The sequence below is a fragment of the Pagrus pagrus genome (assembly GCF_965226575.1).
Source record: "Pagrus pagrus genome assembly, chromosome: 23".
NCBI classification, from domain to species: Eukaryota; Metazoa; Chordata; class Actinopteri; order Spariformes; family Sparidae; genus Pagrus; species Pagrus pagrus.
The window spans coordinates 19,667,152-19,689,414 of NC_140205.1; the positions used below are offsets into that span (position 1 = coordinate 19,667,152).

Genomic DNA, 22,263 nt, shown 5'->3' on the forward strand with positions numbered 1-22,263 from the left:
TTACTGCTAAATGGAGTGGACACAGACAACTGTGACGTGGGTGAAGAAGACTGAACCTTATCAAAACATAATATGGGTGTTTTCTCTTGGAACTGGGTTTGCAATAAATCCTGAAACATGAATTTCAAGTTCAGGACAACATGTGATATTTGAGGGTTAAAAAGGGCTCATATTCTCAGACAGCAGATATTTGACAGAAACTTTATTGTCAAAGATTTCTCACAGTTGTTTAGAGAAGATTCTGATGCTGCAGTTGAACAAGTAGCTTGACTATCAAAGACAGTAGTATGAGCAAGTGTTATACTTTTTAGAGCTGCAACGATTAATGGGTTAATTGATTAGTTGTATACCATTAAATTAAGGCAACTATTTTGATAATTGATTAATCAGTTAGAGTAATATTTTAAGAAAAAAGTCTACATTCTCTGACTCAAGCTTAGGGTTATCTGACATTTTATTTGGAACAATAACTGAGGACAAATATCTCTATATATCTATATCTTAAATCACTGTCTTTTGTCATATCTTGTATCAGATACTAAGATGTTCACAACTAAATGTAACTTTTTAATCTACTATAAATGAATAAAATACAAAGTAATTATTACTTGGCTACTTCTTGTTACGTAATTACTCAAAGCACTCTGCTTCTTGGGGCAGTGCTCCTTGATCTTTGCTTATAACACAGTTGTTATCAGTCTCATCAGCTGAACTGGGGGAGGTGATCAATTAGAATATCAATAGAGGGGTCACTGATACACACTCTGCCAGATGTTGACTGAAACCTGTATATTGACGACCACTAAGGGGGTGGGGTGCGACAGCAACCCGTATGTTGATTGCTCTCATAGGGCAGAAAAAGGCAGCTTTCAGTAAAGACAAAGCAGCATTCTGAATCTGAAATCAAACCTGTGGCTCCTTTACATGCATGTGTGCACTCTCACCCTGACAGGAAGATTCACACATGGCTGAAGGACGAGAACACCTGGAAGCACAGATTGTACACACCCTTACAGCTGCTGCACAAATGCACAGCAAAAAGTGGAGGTGTTGGGTCTGATGGAACAGCTAATGTGGAGGTGCTGCGAGGCAGGGTGTCACGCTGAGTGTTTTGGGCAAATGGACAAGCCTGTTCATGGCTCTGCTTTGTCCTCCTGGGTCAACATGGAGGTGTGAAACAGGACAGAGGCCTCATGCTGTTGCTGTGTGTGAGCTGGTGACAAAACACGGGTGCAGATCGAAATGTATTGATGTTGACACCTCGGTTTTTGGGTTCGTTGACAGAGCAGTCAGGAGGGCTCATCTGCTGCAGACCAACAGGACGCTGAGGCTGCATTAAATCACCCATATGCCTCCGAACAAATTTGGGTTTCACGTGAGAAATAAGACAACAGATAGAAAAACTATGCAGACTGAGGAGTCAGAGAGGATCTAATAAAAATGAATATGTCTGTCTGTGTGTAGTCTATGCGTGCCTTCAGAAGACACTGTGTGAAGTCCTGCTGTTACTCACTCTGTATGGGGAGACCTCAGGCTGAATCAGCAGTGTGTCTAGCCCAGCCTCTATAAAAACCAAACACAACATGGCTCGGCCTGCCTGGCCTGTTCGCCCCTAGTCATGCCGAGCTGCAGCTGGAGTACAGCCGTGATTTACACTCCAAAACACACACATACGCACATGCCAGTCTGTACTCAGAGTGGCGGAACAGGATGAGTAATGCAGTGAGCGGTGGAGTTTCACCGCTGTCTAACCTATGCCGTGCTGGGGACGGACTGAGCCTCGAGGCCTGAGGGGCTGAGCTCAACATCACCTCGACATCAGCGGTAGTGAGTACAGGACGCGCACAGGCTAATTACAGCTCTGGGTACGGCATTAGGTAGGCAGCTCAGGGCAAAGAAACACAACTAAGTGTTGAGTTGTGCTTAAAACAACAGAAGGGAGGTGGAGCTGGTGCTGCCCTCTGCTGATGGAGGTCAGTCGCAACAGAAAAGCGACTTCATCCTTCTGTGTAGCAACAGCTGATTTCCCACATTGGTCACATTCTGTATTTCAAGAATCAAGGTTTAAGATTCATGGAATTAAGGAAAAAGCGTCATGTAATGTATCATTGAGGTGCTGATTCATCACAAACCTCCAGATAAGCTTCAGTGCTCCTCTGAACTCTACTGGAGGGAAAAACACCATTCTTTCACAACAGAAATGAAATATGTGCCATTGCTGGCCTCATCTATCTTTTAAAGTAAATACACTGTCACATAAATGTTTGTTATGACTTTAGGCCAGCACAAAAAGAGCCTCAATGCTAGCATGATATTTTGCAAGGTATTTTTGACTTTCTTGGTCACTCTGAAGGAGTCTCTACTGCTTTCTCACAGCTGCATCAAAAGTACACTCCTATTTTGCTGGTGAAGCTTTAATCAAGTGTGTGGAACTGCCTCTGCATATCACAGTCACTTCCCCTCATATATTTTCTCACAAATATCATCATTTAAATCATAGAATACATTTCAGCTGGTCAATCAAAGCAATGTTTTATAAAAGTTTTATGCACGTTATGTTTAGTCACAGACTCTGACTCTCTCCTGGAAGTTAAAGCGACACCTGACCGAAAGAAATGCGTTATACGTTATTCTGTGTAAAATTATGGATTTCTCTGAGTTGGACATTGCTGTAAACACATGGGATACTGTAAGTACAGATTTGAGTCTTTTTGTTGTAAATATAAAACAGTGCTGGCAATAAAGCTAAATAAGACATGCATTCAATGTCTTTTTGTGCATGTCTCACAATGTTCTGTTGCAGCCTTTACAGTTAATACTGCTGCATTCAGTTGTGATTTGAGCCATGTTGAAGTACAGAGGTGAATTTAAATGATAATATTGCAACTCAAGTCAAGTCAAGTCAACTACATTGTCTAACTCCATATACTGTATTAACAAGGTCTAAAAGAGGGTCTGTTGTTCCAAAATCTTGTGTTCATTTGAGTTGAGATCTGGTGATATAACATGAATCAGATAATTTTCATCCTCAACAAATGCAAGTTACAGAGGATCACTGGATGCTTTGATATGTTTCTCAAACTTCATCTATTAAAACAAAACCTTTGACGCCAGGGGAACCTCAACACATGTTCTTTGGCTGTAAAGTTCAAAACCACCACCAGCAGAGGGTTTAAGATTAAGCATGTTTCTAAATCCGGCCCCCAGTAAGGGTGTGTCTGAGGGATCTAAACTACTATTAATCCAGTAAGTTTCTATAAGGAACTATAAATACCTACACTCCTCTGGAGGTACAATTAAATAAAGATGAAGAGACAGAGAATATGTAGACAGTGATCTAATCACACAACAGCCTGTAGAAACAATGAAAACTACAGTTCTCAAACCAGACTTACATCCTCGGGTTACTCACACTTTTTTGTTTTGTATACTAAGTGTCCACACCCCCAGAGCTGCCCTGGTTGCTACCAAACACAGCAACGTTACTAAGACTCAGAGTGAAACCGCCAACGCTTTGTAGACAGAACAAACTGATGTACTGATAGAGCTGCACTGACAGACACAGATATGAAAACATAATTTGCCAAGTTAATCAGTCATTGTGGCATTGGGAAAGACTCATAAGAACAATTCACACAGGTACATTCTGTAGTAATAGCAAAGGGAATGACAGACCAGCACTATAGCAGAGAACGTTAAGAGAGGAGACAAACCACTTCAAGCATTTTGAATACAAAAGTCAGTAACGCCAGACATGGCAACTGTGTGACACATATCCTGCCCCTTCCCCAAAAAGCCAAGCATGGGGGAGAAAAAGCATTTTAAATCGTATTTTGGGACACACATTTTTAAGCGTTTTATAAAAACAAGTTTTGACTGGTGATTCTATACATGTAGTTTTTTTTTTGTTCAGGTGACCACTGAAAGTGAAGTTGTGGCTCTCTCCCCATACATTTAGATAGGGGCCTGCTAGTGGCAAGACTTGCCTGAAAGGACTTTGACTAATTTGCAAAGGAAGATCTTAGAGAACAGCTGCCTGCAGATGATCATATCTATATATCTCCACCCACAACTACCTTCAAGTAAACATTCAGTGCTTCTAGTAAAAAGAAAGTGGAAGAAGGTTTGTTTTCCTAAACTGAGATTTACAGGGAATTCAGGGTATCATTACAGCTGAGGTGTAAATGACAACATGTGCGTCATTTTCACAGAAATAGTTGGTTAAACCCTGATGGGCTGGGGCTAGCTGGTCACAATCCATCCAAGTCATAACGTCAAAACTGTTATTCCTTCACATTCTGTTGAATTTTAGTGAAGTGTTGAATTTTTTTTTTCATTCTTACATATTGCTCCTTTAACCATAAGAAATCTAATTTAACATTTCACAACAAAACTGAGAAACTGCAAAAGATCTGCTTTCTAAGACCTTAGACTGGCTTGGACTGTGCTGGAAGCGACTCAATTAGAAAATACAATAAAGTCAGACCAGAACACTGAGTGCTGCTCTGATTTGAATCAAGGAGTGGCCCCGAGGACTCTCCACAACACTGTTTAAGCATTGTTTGGCTAAATCAGAGCAACTGATCCAACTGGTTACAGAAGTCCAGGCTGTATGTCTCTGCTAATCCGTCTCATGTGGGTGCAGGACAAAAACAGCCTGCGTGGAGACAAAATAGATGGAGAGGGGCCACGGGTTGATTATAAACGGTTTGGTTCATTGGTACAACCCTCAGCACGAGAGGAGTTTTATACCCAAATATTTCAAAGAAGAGAGCGCAACCCAAGATAAAGATTTGAAATAAGACCAGTTAGTGATGGGGTGTTTACTTATGACGAAATCATCCTACTTTGGAACAACACTGACAGATCTTTGTGCGCACACAGGTGGGTGTGCTTATTTAACACCCACACACAAAATGAGGTGTATTTTCCAACCAAGCCAGTCCTGCCACTCATAACTCTACATCCAAGAACCTGCTTTGGCGTAACTGACGCAGACCTCCCCAACCAAACACAGGCTTTATCTAGATGAGTTCCGGTGATAAGCATACTCATTTTTAATGATATGCTCTAAGTAAACAGAAGATTCACAGACTACAGATACAGCAATAGATCAGATATGGCCCCTAGTTTTCAGTTACATTCAGATCTCATCAACCCAATAAAAAAAAGACAAAGCAATAATGAATTGAGTTGACACTAATTTCTGGTATAATGCCTTAATGCCATTTTTTTTTAGCCCAAGTTGCCTTTGTCTGACTTTATTCGTGTCTCCTAATGTGTAATTTTCTGAAATAAAACAAATGGTTTATGAGTTAGTTTGATTCTCAAAGAGGGGTTGATAGACACCTTTGAAACAGCACACGGTGATTCTGGAAAACTTAAAAAGGTTTACTTCCTTAAAAGGTGCAATTTGTAAAAATATGGCCAGAATTCCAAGGTTGCTCCAAAAATATAGGGGGCAGCATATCGCCAGAGTAACCGCCAACTGGTCTGTGCGAGCTACTGTTATACCGCTAATTAGCTTATGGTTCCGGTAGCTGTGGAGCCAGTGGCCCTAGTGTTTACCTGGATTGGGACCTTGGATAATGGGGAGTCAATACTGCCAACAGGGCCTAGCTCAACTGGATTTGGCAGTCTGAGATTGAACACGCCTGGACACCAAACTGGGACTGAACACAGCCTCCAAGAATGACAGAGGTCAGTTTGAAGACAGGGATACAGTACGCAGGTGATTTACAGTTAGTTCGACTATGATTTCAGGGATGTGAAAACACGGCAGGCTTCTGGAAAGACGAACCAAGAATGTGTTGTAAAATAGTATTTCCTTTCTTGACATTTTGTGTTTATTTTGTTAATTTATTACACTAATAGCTGACATATCTGCCAGCTGAAACAACAGGGGCTACCAGACTATCACATCTTATGGTACAAAGTGGCAATTAGTGTTCTTGAAACAGAATGATTTCTCAGAAATGCAATTTTTTTTCTCACTGAATGAGGGTGTGGAAAGCTGGACGCATTACCATTCATGAGGGTAAATGTCTGATGTGTTTTACCTTGAAGTCGAAGCTGCAGAGGCTGACTGCATCACTGTCATCCTTCTCTCTGCGTTTCCGCTTCTGTGGAAAAAAGAACAGGCAGGATCTTAGCTGGATTATTCAACATGAATTCCTGATATGGCGGTGTATCATTACAAAGTATCATGAGTCAGAATGTGAGGTGTCCTTTCCACCATGGACGTTTACACAAGTATTATGGATGTGGAATACACACTCAAACTGGCTGTCTCCCCACCCTCACTTTAGTCTATAGTAGCAACTGAGATTGTTGATCTCTCTCCCAAAATTTAACCAATATCAGGTTGGGATCCTCTGGGCATACACTTTTCATGATGCAAAGTTTGATCCATTTCTTTGGAAAGCCCTGATTAAAGAAAGTCTATAAAGCTCCTGCATATGGAAACAACTAACATGTTGCATAGATTTTCTTTGCTTTGCGCTGCAGTACACATCCATGTCTGGGTATCAGCGAGACTAACATATAGAGCAATTTACAACCGCTCCATTCCTTGCTTCTACCTCAGGCCAATTATGTTGATTGCCACTGTAGCTCTGTTGTAAAGCTACAATAGACACTGCTGGAGGTCCTGCTGGGAACAGGAAAGTGTTAATTAAGATGCGGGACACTTTAACACCTGTATGTGGACTGTCAGTCAGTCAGAGAGAATCAGTTAGCAGGTGAGAACAGTAGTCTGGCCTGTTAAAGCTGAGGCTGGTTAAAGCCTTGAGGAACACTGGTGGTCTCTAGGACCCCAGGGTCTGTGACTACGCTCCATTAACCATGGGGGCCAGACTGCTTCTGACTGGACACACAGGACGTCAAGACCTGATTGACCAGCGAGGTGAGGAGGGCCAAAATGGACACATAATGGTCAGGGGTGGCTGGTGCTGAATGACTGAGCTGTGTGTTTGTGTTGTGTGTGGGCCATTTCCTCTCTGGCAGCCTAACCTGTTTTCCCACATCCATAAAAATTAAAGAGCTATCTGCTCAACCATTTGTACTTAACAACTTAAAATATTTCACCAGTGGTGCATTTCAGGTGCTGTTGTGACTGACTGGTAGCCTTAACATAGCAATGAATGGAACTGTTTGTTCAAAGTTTGTTGCATCTCAATAGGGGGCTGTTCAGAGCAGCAAATGACAAATTTGATTGTCAAATAAGATTTTGTAATTCACTCTACTCTGCAAAGTTTCAGTGCCACAGCGGAGCAGAACAGAGCAGTGTCACTGTTGGTTTTAGGAATAACTGACAGCAGAGATACTGATATAGCAAGATATGAAATACGATGGGACGAATTACATATTAAGCGACTGTTTAGTGTTCTGTTATGATGCTTTTCAAAGGCACCTCAAACATAAGTGATAGCACTGTGATAACAAGTAAACTAAAACTTTCGTCTCTTAGCTTGTATAAAACTTTTAAAACAGCACACACACACACATATATGTATCCTCATAGAATGAAGGTTTTTAAAACGTATTATATTATGCGTTTCATGTACAGCCTGGATCAATGTTAACTGTCTGTTAACTTTCTCTGGGATTTTGTCGTGTCATTGTGATTACAGGTGATATGGCTGAAATAATCTTTCAAGATGCAGGGTTTCCCCTCAGAAACTTTAAGGAACTCTTTATCTTTTCTTCCCAGAATTAAAAATGTATTACTTATTTGTCTTTATGGATTGTTTAGATGTCGAATAGGGAGCCCAAGTCACACCCCTTCCGGTGGACCTCATGGGACCTTATTCTAGAAAAAAAACTGTACAGTAGTCAATGGAAAGAGACAAATATATTTTTGATCCCATTTTTAGTTGTGCCATGAATCACACATATGATGTTTGTCAATTTAAAAGATAATTTTCAAAGCCATGAAAGTTGCAGTTTGACGTAAATGTGTAAAATAATCGAGTACAATGTCATCTAGTTTTGTCTTAAAGAGCTCAGTGAACTACATCGTCTTGCTCAACACATGCACCAATACCAACATGGCTGCCAACTGGGCACAGAAAAGGTTTACAAAAAGACGGAAATCAAAGTAAATCTAGTGTTACTGACAACTGGAGTTATGTGAAAGAAGAGTTTGTCAGTTTGGTGAGCAAGCTTTTATACAGGACCAGCTCTACAATGCTGAAGTCATGGGTTTTGTTGACCGTTCAATGAGATGATGTCACTAACCATTCAATTAGTGTTATGTTTTGCGATATTCCAAAATGCAATGCAAAAATCCCATAGGGTTTTGTTGAGGGAACCAGGGTGAAGCTAACTTCTGGGTTAGCCTACAAAAATATGTCATCCCTACACCACTCTATATGTAGCAAGAGTGTGTCACAGCTGATTAGACATTGGTAAAGATGGAGTGAAGTGAACAGCGTCTTCATGGTAAGTTGCCAACTGGTTTGTGAGTGAAACACACACATGAAAGTTAACAAACAGTGAGCCCATCATTTCCCTTTTTCAATATATCATTAACCCATGTCACTCATGCTTATATGACTTATGACTTCTGCTTGCTAATGTTAGCAAGGTAGCTAGCTAGCCAGCTATAGTACAGTCAGTAAAGTCAATAACGTAGCAGATTAAAAGCTAGGCTCCAGAGCATCTTTCTGTAGCTGAGCAGATAACAGTGCAGTGGTTTGAGTGTGAGACAAGTGTTCAGTGTTTACTTAATGCTATATTGTTACATAAGAGCTAGGTGGTGAGATAGCGGCCGTAAAGTATATTAACAACAAGCCCATGCTTATCACATTTGTTTGCCATGCTGGAAAGAAACCAGCTAGAGTCTGTCAGTACAGTAGTAACATAGCAGATTGAAGGTTACACTATAAGCATCAGAACATCTTTCTGCAGGTCAGGAGAAGACAGTATTTTTATTGAATTTATGGAAAAAACATAAATTTAATCAGGGATGTCCCCACTGATTTTGGCCTTGGTGCCCTATATGTTGGCGACAATGCCCCAATAAATTTGTATTTATTTGAAATTTGATTGTATTTATCCAAATGACTTAATACCAGGCCTGCTTTTTATTTCAGATAAGCTGGGGTGCCTCTACTATTATCATGATATCACAAAGTTTCAGCAAAATTAATTTGAAAAAATGTTTTTGGTTCATCCAACAAATTTAATACCTTCAAGGTATTAGTTGCCGACGTTACCACATTGACCTGAAAATCCTATTAAAACAGCTTTATGACTGTAAAGCAGCCCGGCGTCAAGATGTGCAACACTAAGCGTTTCTATACTGGACAGCAACCTGCCAATTTGGCTGTCCTTTTTGCGGCTAGGTCCGTGAATTTAGACAGACAGCGGCATATTGGGTGTCTGTTTTGGTCTGCCAATATGACGCCTAGGAGGGTACACCTTTTGCCACCTCCACTGCTATGTAAATCCAAGGCTTCGATGTGCCGGCAATTGCGTGACATGGGCAGAGGTGTCGATGACGTGCACTGTTGTGCGACCCACAGCCGGGAGTTTTAAAAGCAGGAAACAGCTGATCACAGCAGTCACTTCATCACTTCATCCGCGGACGTCAAGATGAGCAACTGGAAAGCTGCTGAGATCCGGGTGATGCTAACCATCACAGCCGAGAGAATCGTCAATAACCAGATCACTTGTCACTGTTCACGCCCAACTTCGTGTTTCACGTCACGTCACATGTTTACGCCTACCCCAGTGGCAGCTTTTTTGAAAAGGAGGAACATTACACCTCCGTTTCACATAGACAAGATGGCAGATTGCAGCCTTTACCTGGCTGCAAATGCCGCACATTTTCTAACTAAAAGGGGCTAATGTTCAATGCCCACAATGGTCAATACATCATGAGTTATTTAAAGGTGAGCTACAATGGTATAGTAGAGAAAAAAGTGTGAAGATTTAAAAATGTATATTGCCTCATTAGGTAGGTACGTATTGTCATTATTGATGTGTGCAATTAGTCACTAGTCAGCACCAGAATTACGAGTCAGTTACAAGTATTATTTTATGAGTATAAATTAAAATTACATAGCAACATAATTTGCACTGAAATGTGATGTTGACCTAACCAAATATTGTTTTATTTATGGAAAGAGTGTTAAAGTCAAGTCAAAGTCAGCTTTATTGTCAAAACCATATGTACAGTACACAGGAATTGAAATTGCAGTGCTCTCTAAGGCCCACGGTATGACATTAATGTAATAATACTAAAAAGGAAAAAAAAGAAAAAGGGGATTACATAATTTTAAAAAGTACAACCGACAATACTATACAAAAACAAAACAATACAATACAATATCAGTGCAGATGATGTGCAAAAAAACGGAGCTCAGTATCTACTGTAGTATATCAATAGCAGCAGGCTGGTTGTGGTGGTAAATGGTAAAAGGTAAAAAAAAGGTAAAAGAGCAAGTGCAGAGTCCAGTTCTACAAGGGGCATAATAATAAGGGGCATAATAATTGACGCCTGTTACTTGTTGTATCCAAGATATTATACATGCATTATTATTTCCAGCAATGTTTAACCTCATAGATTTAACTGTTTGTTTTCTGAATGTTTTCTTACTCTTAAACTAGTTGACAGGTCTAAATTTAACCTTCAGTTCAAACATCAGTGAAAACAGTCATTAAGAACATCCCTCATTGTCCTATCATCTGACCTCCCAATCCAATCCACTGCTGTTTTAACACATACAAAAGTACACAACATGAAGAATCTGACCAAGTGTTCAGTGTCAAGGTTTAGTACCTATTTAAACTGTTTTTCCTGCCACAGTCCAGACACAATCACTATCCAGGCCTATTCGAAGTAAACTTTAGGTTTTGTACCAGCTATTGGCAGAACATCAACTTTTCACACACTGCTGATTATACAATATTGTGTGTGATGTGTGTGTGTACCAGAGTTATACATGTGAGGAGAATAACATTCAGAGTAGGTTATGAAAACATCGACTGAGTGGGGAGACTAAGAAAAGTCTGAAGAGAGGTGGTGGGTGCAGATCAGCAGGTCAGCTGAAGTCTGCAGCTCATTGTCCATGATGTGTGCGTGCTAAGTGTGAATGCTCCCTCTAAGTTAAATATTGCCTTAAGCTCTGGTCTTACTCATGAGATAAAGATGACATGAGAGTAATCTCGGTGCAAAAACAGACACAGCGGGGAAAAGGAGAAGAAAATTAGCTGTTCTGTTCCTGCCACCTCTGGAAATCCCTCCGTCAGCAGCTCGCAGATGAAATAACACCCTCCAAGCAGCGACTTGTTCAAATGGCGGGCTGGGGATCAACGTAAATACTCTGACTCAACAAACACACCCCCCACCTCTGTTTAACACACACACACACACACACACACACACACACACACACACACACACACACACACACACACACACACACACACACACACACACACACACACACACACACACACACACACACACACACACACAGGCTATAGAAACTGTTGCGACTTGGGCTTGGTTGCTTTGTTACTCATCTGGGGAGACTTGTTACACAAAATGACGATGATGTACAAGACAAGACTGGCACAAAAACACAGCCATGATGAACAGCGACCAATACTACACACAAGTTTGACCACTTTAAGACAGACAATGAGAGGGTTTGTATTTCTGTCTTTAAATACCAGCCTGCTGATAGAGGCTTGTTCTGCTGCCTGACAGAGTTAGAGAGAATATTAGTGTCATATTACCATGACACCATAGGTTGGATGACAAACTGCTCATTCTGACCCAGGCCTGGATTAGATAGTAGCCACACTAGCCAAGAAATGTTGAGCTCATACAGTTTGGTGAAAAGTAAGATAAATATTTACTGTACTGACAGGAAGAGGTGGACGGAGAAAGAGAGAGATAAAAAGGAAACACACATAAAAAGAAAGATATGAATTTGTGTCTGCAAATCAAATTTGAACATTCAAAGGCTTTAGCTGTGTTGCATGTGTAACAGTTAAACTAAGTCTGAAAGATTAATGTTTTTATGAGGGTGGGGACCAGCTGGGTGGAGCAGTCCCCCACCCGTTACTATTCGGCTTCCTCTCTGTCACATGTAAATGAGAGTTAATCCATGAGCTGGATTGCCGATAGAGTTCACATCAACCCAGACCTAACTTTCTTTCTTTATTCACATCAATTAAAACCATGTATAACATAACATACTCTTTTAAATCTGTAATAATCTTATGTGAAATGGGACACCCTAGGAAGCTTAAAAAGCTTATTAAGAGGGGCTAAAACAGTGTTCAAACTTCAAAGCTTCATCAGATGGTGCAACAACAATCACCTGAAGATCAATAACAGCAAACTCATTCATGAGCAAGTGGCTGAAAACTGCTGTATGTCTATTAGAGTGTAAATGCATTGAGTGAAACAAAAAACAGTCAAATTATTGTAAATGTCCACGTTTGGTCAATAAAGCTGATTGTGTTTGAATACGAAGATGTGTTGTTGGGATGAAATTTTGTCATAATAACCATATGAATTCTTACTAAAGTTAAAGGATAAGTTCACCTTAAATTGTGTTTTGCGGTCACAGTGACCTCAACCGAAAATCTAATCAGTTCAACCTTGAGTCCAAGCAGACGTTGCCAAATTCAAAGAAATTTCCTCAAGCTGTTCCTGAGATATCGTGGAGGCATAAAAATTGTGTACAGAAGTTAGTTGTGAATTACAAAGACGATGACGATACTATGAGGCAGTTAAACTTTTTTGCAGCTGTGTTCTCTGTCATAATGCATTTATGTGGCTACAAACTGCAGGTTTTAAACACGTGGATCTTGTGTCTTCATTGAATAAAACTGATCAGATGTGGTCACTGACTGCAGTATTACAACATTCCCTGACAAGGTCAAAAGCTTGTAAAACATCACAGAGAGCAAGTAAAAACAGGCTAGATTTTCAATTTATTTCACATGTGTTATTAACTATAATGAGGCCTGAATTCACATCACTGAACATGAACAGCTGCAATGCAACATCAAAGTGTGACAAATCTGCAGAGGGATGATACAGCTGTACTAGGTTCTCTTATTGAAATGGATGAGCGTCCACTGGGGTGCAGCACCTTGAATGTATTATGTGTTATCAAATGTTCAGTGACATAAATCCTGCTCTCTGTGGAATGTTGAGGAATCCTCAGACAGTCAGCGGTCAAACAAGTCAGTTTTAGTTTGAATATAAATTGCTGTTGATATGGGCAAGGCCTTCCCACAATAATTACCAATGTTTGCGTGAAAAGCCTGACGCGACTCAGCAGCTGGCAGCCATATTAAATCACATCTGATTAAAGCTGGAATGCTGCTTATCAGACAGGCCACTCTTGAGGCTGACATCTCTGGCCGCCTGAACTTGTTGCTAGAAGAGACAGAATCCGCAGAATCCGACTCTCACTGTTGTTAATTACCTTCACATTCCACCAAAAGGCAGTCTGGTTTGATCTGCTCCACCTTGGCATTGGGCTGGAAACCTGACTCACATTCTCACCATGACAGAAAGCCCCTCGAGGCCTCGTACCTGATGTAGTCTGAGAGAATGCACCAAGCGCCTGGGGAATGCTCGCTTCGCCTGCTTCCAAGGTCTGCCTGGGGGCCAAAACACCCCCACCTATACCTGGCCCTGCCCCAGTCAGGGTTAAAAAAAAAAAAAATCACCCCTAACCACTTCAAAGACCTGGCTAAACTTTATTCAAAGCCTTGGCAAAACCTTCAAGCTTAAAGTGGCGGGGTTAAGATAAGAGGGGCAACGAGACAAAGGCACTTTCAGGATTCTTTTATCGCTTGCTGTTTGGTAGATTTATAAATGACAGATAAAATGGGCAGGAGGGGGGAGTAAATTGAAAGAATGAGCTAACGAGATCCACATGGTTTTGGTGGATGAGCTAAGCGTGCCATGTTTGCGAATCAAAGGCAGCAGGCTGGCACGAGATAAAGAGTCGCTGGCCTCCTCTCTCTAACCCTGCTTTTATTTCTCCTCCTCTGCCTTCAGATGAGCGATGGATTGTGTTTCAGGCAGCTCTAAGTCCTGGAATGCCTCCACACTCGTCATTCTGCTCGCCGTCTAATCTGTTCGCTCTTTTCTGTTTCTAATCAGCTCGTCTTATTTAAGGCTGACTGTAAACCACAAGCAGGCCAGTCTATTAGAGGCAGCAGTGGTTTGTAGGCCATTATGTTCCTCTGGTATGGGGGATAAGAAATCAGAGCAGGCTGGATTTCCTTTATCCAGCATTTGGACTCTGGCTACATGAACAGGCCTTGTTCAGCCATGAGGGAGCCACTGAACAGTCATCACAGTCCCTCAGTGAGGTATTAGATGAAGATACACACTCAGTGCTGGGAGTTGCCAAGGGGAAAGCTGGCCTGGAATGTAGACTTTATAGATTTCACTTCACTGATAGCACTCTTAAACCAAGGTATGAGCATCAAGGCTGGTGATTGCTATGAATGTTGAGTATGGAGGCCCAGATCTTAAGCAGACCTAATTGACACAAGGCCAAGATTTTGGATAGGCAATGCTCTCCACAGGGTAATAACTTTCAAACTAGTTCAGCATTTGCAACAACACAGTCACAGATTACAATAACTTGAAAAGTCACAGACAGTCAGGCCTTGTGTCAAGGAGTCTGTAAATCTCAAATAATGCCACAGACGCTCCTTGGCGCCAACAACGACTGGTAAATGTAACCGTTATGTCGGTGCAATGACGACTTCCTACATAATTTGGTACTATGACAGCCAGACTGTTACATTATCTAATTTTGCTGCATTTAGCAGAAATTGGCATACTCGAGGCACTGTAATAGTCTTGTTTTAAAGAAGTAGTAGAAGTAAGGGTGCTCAGATTGATCAGCCACTGGTCGAAATTTGTCAAAAGTTTGATCGGTGGCGTCTATAAAAGTCGATCAGATAAATTTAGAATGGCAAAGTAGTTAATTACCACTTAAGTAAATGGTATCAGATTGGACTCGGCAATGGCAGATATCCAATATTAAAAAGGACCTGGATCAGGATTGGTGCCACAAAAACTTGATTGCAACATGCCTTTGCCTATGACTAAATAAAGAACAATAAAAGTTAAAGGATAAGTTAACACAAAGATTCAGGGGCAGTTTCAAAGTCAACAAAACATTTCTGGTGCTTCATAGCAAAACAATGTTGCAGCATTCTCCTTAACAACTGACGTACATGGGGACTTTTAAAATAAAAAACAACCAAAAAGGAACCACAAAATGGCTCCATAGAACATGTCCGGCATAATGTAAGTCTCCAGAAGCCCAGATCCCAAATTGATTTGAAAAGACGTTATTTAGTGCTGGCATTACAGGCTTTTTGTTTTCAGGTTGTCTAACCCATTCTCGTTAACATGATATCTCAGGACCACCTTGAGGGAATTTCTTTAAATGTGGCACAAACGTCTCCTTGGAATGAACTGATTAGAATTTGGTGCTTAAATGTTTAGGCCACTGTGACCTCCCAAAACCCTTTTTGGAGGTGGTGAACTTATCCTTTAACACCGATTATTCCTTTAAATTTGGAGAAGAAGAAAAAACATAATTTGCTATTATGTATTAAAATTTTAACAGTCGAAACTCTCGAAAGCTTTAACAGGACTGTGTGATTGGATCAGATTTAATCAGCAGTGCTGGCAACATAAACCACCCCACTGCCACGACCACTTTTTGACTAAAATGTTCCTAAACTGTTGAAAGGAAATACAATTTCCAATGGAGGCCACTTTAATCCATTTAAAATGACCTCTGGTGTAAAATAACCCAAACTGTTGCAACTTGGACAGAAAATAGTGTGTTCATGTGAGACCCCATCACACATAATAATAGTTGATTTTTTAGGGCTTTTAAATGCACACTTTGTCCTGTTGTGCATGTATATTTTGTTAATTTGATTTTTCGTATAGACCTTATTTTCACATGAGATATAAGTTATCCATTTTTGACCCAATGAAAAAAACTAAAAACTGAACCATTGGTACAACAAAAAAAGAAGCCTTTTTTTGCCATTATGAAGAATTTTAGTTTCTTAAATAATTATACACAATTGTCTGAAAGGAGTTTTTGTATTTAGGATAATGATCATTTAGGGCTTTGCTCAAGTGTAAACCAGTTAAGGTAAATAAGACATTTGTCCTCCAGTCTGGTTGGTCTGGAGCAGCCTTTCCCCGCTGTGACAATGAACAGTGCTACCGTTTCCGAAACTTTGTTGAAAACTCCGAGGAGAGATTTAAAGCCAGAACACATCGTTATGATGGGAAGCGGTGCACCCGGTTTGCACACAACAGGAGAGAAGTCAGCCAAAAGACAGCCTGGAGAAATGTACAGATTGTACATACTGTAAATGATACAAGTACTGTACAGTGTATTTAAAGTTGAAGGTATGTAATTTTCTTGCTGCTTGGCGCATTGTGTCTTGCTATGGACCAGATTGCTTGCCTCTGCTGGAGATTATTTTGATTACATTTACTAAACTGTATGTCTGTATCTTTCAAGTGGCCTAATGTGATCTGCAAACTTAAAAATATGAGGCCTGTACTCACCAGACTGAAGTCCCATTGTGGTCCTGGGGTGAGGAAGGTGAAGGAGCTTCCTCTTCGCAGTGACCTGAACAACAATACCAGAGGGGAGGGTTACAATTACAGCAGAGCTACAATGTATCCTCAGCTACAAAAAACAACATCAAGGCCTGTTCAGTTAAGTCACAATGAGCGTGCTAGTAATCCCTCAAAATCCACAACTGCGAACACACATGAGTCAGCACTAACCATGAGAATCTTTAAGAGACCACTCTGACCCAAAGTCCCAGCTAGAGAGTGAGTAAAGCTGATGACCTCACTTCAAAGCATTCATAAGGTGATAAAAAGGGAACTGTGATTCAGGGAGCAGTGGTGTCCTGAGAAAACATTCACCTCCCATTACCTACCACAGCCTCAGCATGGTGTAGCTGCAGCAATGTCCTCCAACTCAGACCAGGACTGACAGATAAGGATCTTCTCAGTCAGAGACTGACGGGGAACATGACCCTGGTTGTTCCTCAAAGGAGGCCTCATTAACCGCAAAGTTGTCCTTAGACCTAAGACCCCTGTGAGATTTGAAGGAGGAGTCCTTTATCCCACACCTTCCTCCCTCCAAAGATTTGGACGTGGCCCAACTGTCTCTTCTGTTGGGAACTGTCTGGCAGGGGACAGCTTTGCCTTTTTTGGGACTCCACAGATTGTCCGGACTGAACACTCCCCCAAACCAGCCATGCATACTGTAAATCCTTCTCATGTCAAACGACTAATCTTCAACCTGTGTGATCATTAAAGTATTACAACAAGGTTAGGCCGGATAAGGCCACGTTGAGGACAATTACACAACACATCAGGCTCAGTGAATGGATGGTTACACAGCAAGAAGAGAAACATCAAAGCAGGCCTTAAGATCTGTCTTGTACCAACAATAAATTGGATTTTTATTGAAGCACTATTTCACATTGATGAAATACATTCAATGAGAAGTCCGTCTAACAACTGCCGTACAAGGCTAAGTAACTGTGCAACTTATGAAACCAAGTAACTGGCTGGCCTTTGTACTGTAATGACAGACTGCAGAGAGAGAGGAGTGTATCCTGTTAGATAGCATTTTACAGCTGCAAAAACACAACTTTTAAATTAAACGCCAATTGTCTAGATAGAGCATTGGTTGTGCACAAAATAGAAATTGACACTACACGTCCGGAACAGACAATATGCAGTATCAAAAGGAGGGACATCAAGCTAACGTGTGCCATCAAGTTGTATCCTCTGGTGACACAATTACCATCACTGAGAACCTATCTTGGTCATCACACATCACAACCCTGGTTAAAAGCACAGAAAAGGCTCTACTTCCTATGGAAACTTAGGAAGGCTAAATTCAAGAGCAAGATTCTGGTCAACTTTCACAGAGAAGCGATAGAAAGCCTCCTGACTGGGAACATCACAAACTGGCATGGTTCATGCACAGCCCAGGACAGGAAGGCTCTACAGCAGGTGATTAAAACTCCCCAGAACAACATTGGTACCCATCTACAGAGCACCAGTGACATCAGTGAAGTGAGATGTTTGCAGAGCACAAAGGATACTAAATGACGACACCCACCCAGCCACAGTTCACCCTGTTCACCCTGCTACCATCCGGTAAAAGATACAGATATATCCACTGCCATATCACCAGACGACGGAGCAGCTTCATCCCCCAGGCCTTGAGACTCCTGAACTCATCCTCAACAAGAGCAGTCAACACTCCATAAAATAGATGCAGCAGGACTCAAGGACTCTAACATTATTTTGTTTTTTATTGTTTTACATTTGTTTTTTTTTTTGTTTTTTTAAATGACAAATAAATTTACCATGTACCAAAACACTACTGTTTTTCTTGCTAATGGTGACTTTGGAAGCATTTGAAAGGTATGAACCAACACCAACATCTTCACCTACTCCTACCATCTGAGGAGGTGAGGACCTGGTGGATCTACTTTAGTTGTGATTGAACAGTCCCCACAACAACTGGAAAACTCTTATGGGCTTTGTGTTCTCTAACCATTTATCCATAGACGGCTTTATCAAGGAGGGCCAGCAGTGTAAAAAGCAGGATGCGCTCAAGACTCAAGCTCAACGATGGATGTTTACCGAGTTCAACTTGGAGCAGTAAGTTTTGCCATTGCTGTAGGTTATTGTTTATTTTGCAGGTTAACCTAATCTTGTCCCTTGTCTAACTCTAAAATAAATCACAAAACTTTGACTAATTATTCTACATTATGGGGCAGGCTACTCCTCCCAAACACATGCAGGCCTATACCTCATTTTTATTCCTATATGAAGCCAGTAAAACATTTGTTTATTTATTTATTTATTTTTAAAGATATTTTCTCTTACACCCACAGAAAGAGTAAAAAGACGTAGAATCATCACCACCCCTAAAGAAAACACAACGCATCAGCCCTTTAAAAGATTGACAACGGTGGTGGGAAGAATATTTACGCCTCTGGTTTTAAACATTATGAAGAAAAACTGCTTTCCTAATAAATGTAGATACCACAATTGAACTCCTGTGAAAATGCAAACAAAAGATGAAATGTTAAGACATTGTGGAGATTGTTTAAAGGAACTATCATGCAACAATAGTGCATCACACTCAGCGGACATGAAGGCACGATGAATCAGAACCTTCTGCATTGCTCATCTTACATAATCCCCATGATCAGAAATGGTGTCAGAGCAGTTGATAAAACCGAAGATGTATGTCCTGGGGTCTTAGATGACGGGACCTAAAAAGGCATCAGCATCCGGAGAATGCTAAGCTGCCCAGAAACACTTGCTGTGTGTGTGTCCGGCAAGTGCTGCTCGTAAGTCTGAGTCATTCCAGTCATACTGTCGCTCTACTACTGCTGCTCCAGATGGCATTTATCCAGGAATACAGACAACTGTCCATCTACAGTCAGCTCTGCAGGCTGCCGCTGCAGCAGTCATGGCACCCGCTCACTCTACACTGACACCTCATAACTGGGGGTTAGGGCTTGTGACAGATTAATGAGTTCATTTATTTATTAGTCTACGAACAAATATTCCTTAAGCTCAAATGTCAAACATTCTCTGGTTTTAACTTCTCGAGGAAATTGTGATGGGTTTCCACGAAACTTGGATGGAGTTTGGGTCTCAAAATAGACCCCTTTAACTTTTGGTGCAGATTTAGATAAAGAGACGGATCCAGTACATTTTTCTCACTTTTTTTAACATTACAAAGTGGGCGTTTTTCAACATTTTCATTTATTTCTCAAGGAATAATGCATGGATCTTGATGAAAAAGATCAGGCATAATTAAGTGGCTGTGAGTACGATCAAAATGGGGCTGTTGGGCCTTGACGTAGGTATGTGCTCTACTGAGTGCCATTCTAGTTTAAATTGCAATTAATAAACCCAATAAATGGAGAAAATTATTGTCAGATTACCTGGAAATGAAAATAATTGTTTGTTCCAGTATAAGTTGAGGAAATTGAATCATCACAATGAATTTAATAATCTTATAGACTGTCATAAAATGTAGAAGTTAAATCTCCAAATTGCTACCTTTGTCCAATTTACAGTACAAAAACCCAAGACTCTTAATTTACTGTCATACACAACAAGGAAAGGCAGCAAATCTGCACATTTAATAAGCGGGAATAATCAACTAATCATTGCTGCTCTACCCATTTAATGTCAATGGAATGGAAATGATAATTTTTAGGTCATCTATGACATTTCAATTTTACAACTTCCTATCACTGATGTAGAGCTGATATGATTAATTGATTGAGGTCCCCAAACTTTTCCCCTGGAGGGCCAAAACTAAAACCTAATGTTGGGCTTTTGGCCAAAAGCAAGCACCTATTGTATTGCATTGTATTGTTAGGAGGTAAAATGGTACTAGGATCCCAGGTTCCCTTAATTGACTGACTTCCTGCGCTGTCAGTCAGTGTCGCTCAGCCCGCTGCGCTTAGATTACGAATAATAACTAATATTTAGGTTCACTACATATTTGAAGAACATTTTACTACACAAAAAATAAAACAGCACAAGCATTATTATAAGTTTAAGTTATTTCTAATTAATTGTAAATTATTTTCTTCGCTAGAAACATCTGGCTAGCCAAATGAACCTTATGGTGGGCCAACATCCCAGATAGCAAAATTGTCGAGGACCAGTTCTGGCCCACACCATATACATTCATCTGGCCCACATACCGCATGGCATGATGGCACTTGGGTGGTGGATCATTGAGGTATAAAATTGTTCAACATTGATATGATTTGGCAACACTGAGCACATCTGAGAAAATACAAATGCTGGTTTAGTAACAGCAGCAGCATTTTGTCTGGACAAACAGAGCAGGGTAGCTGACATTAACTGTGAATATTAAGCATAGCTGAAGAGTGAGAAAATCAACTGTCACAGGCCATTCTCAGTGCTTAACAAGGGATCTCTGGGAAGCTAAGTGAGTAAGCTGTTATTGCTATTGTTAATGTTAATTCTCATAAATGACCACAAAACAGGAAGTGTTTAACATTGCTGTAGTATTTAATGAGGCCATGTCACACATGCTGGACAATAAAATGAAAACCAGCAAGCAAAGGGGAGAAAATAGGAGCAGACAGGTGCTGTGGATCTCCGTGGGTTGAACTGAGCACAAACACGGACTAATTAACAAAGTTAGGTTAGAGTTTCTGTTGGACCACCTATGTTGTAAATGTTTGCACTGATGCTACTGTAAGTTGTTTTGGATAAACAGCATGTGTTGGGGAACAACAACAACAGCTAAAGAGAGCAGGAAAAAGAGAAGCTCCCTGGGTGTCCTGGAGGCAAGTCAGGGGTCAGAGTTCAAAGCAGGTGTTGCTCAGACTTAACTGTCAAATAATTAACTTGACACACAGTCCAAGTCTCCACAACCCCCTATTTTGACATTCAAAATGTAAACTTCTAGTGGAGATGAGGTACAGACAGATCAACTCATTCAAGTGGTAATCAGTTGTCCCAATTGAAATTTTAAATGTTGAACAGAAAGAAACCAAAAAAATATCTACTACTGTTACACAACAGTTTCCGTGACTACATCAGGAGGTATCCAGTGATTTACATAAACATTTTAAGGAGTTTCAACCCGGTTCATTTCTACATCTGTGGTGACGTGCGCCTCAACATATTCTCAGTGATTACACCATCCTGTGGTTTTGATGCTGTTTGTGGTTATTTGTAGTTTTGATGACCTAGGATCTGACATTCACTCTGCTAATGTACAACTCTCATCACCGCAGATACAAGCCTCACATGACTAAATGACTGACTAAATGAGTGTACAGAGATAGAATAAAAGTGAACAGAGCTTTCACAGGAACATTTTATTATTAGCCTCAATGTGGTTTGGCTTTTATGATTATGACAAACATCTCTGTGGCAATGATATACACATCAGGGCGTGTTTGTGCTGTAAAATTACTTTGGGCTGATGCTCCATACAAAAAATATCTAGGCATATGTCCCACACGCCCAGTCCAAGTGTCCTTGAGCAAGGCCATACATGTCTCCCTATTGTCAGTAGTGAGTGTGTGCAGGTATGTATGTGTGTGTGTGTGTTTGTGTTTGTATGTGTGTGTGTGTGTGTGTGTGTGTGTGTGTGTGTGTGTGTGTGTGTGTGTGTGTGTGCG

General features: G+C 40.7%; 1 protein-coding gene across 1 annotated transcript in view; it reads right to left on the reverse strand.

The window, feature by feature from the left end:
- Window positions 1-22,263, reverse strand: part of net1 (neuroepithelial cell transforming 1) — a 37,668-nt gene that overhangs the window by 7,651 nt on the left and 7,754 nt on the right. The window contains exons 2-3 of the mRNA XM_084345909.1: window positions 16,601-16,664; window positions 6,060-6,122 (exon numbers count right to left, since the gene is read on the reverse strand). Of these exons, the coding sequence (XP_084202035.1) occupies window positions 6,060-6,122; window positions 16,601-16,664 (127 nt within the window). The remainder of the gene's footprint in view (window positions 1-6,059; window positions 6,123-16,600; window positions 16,665-22,263) is intronic.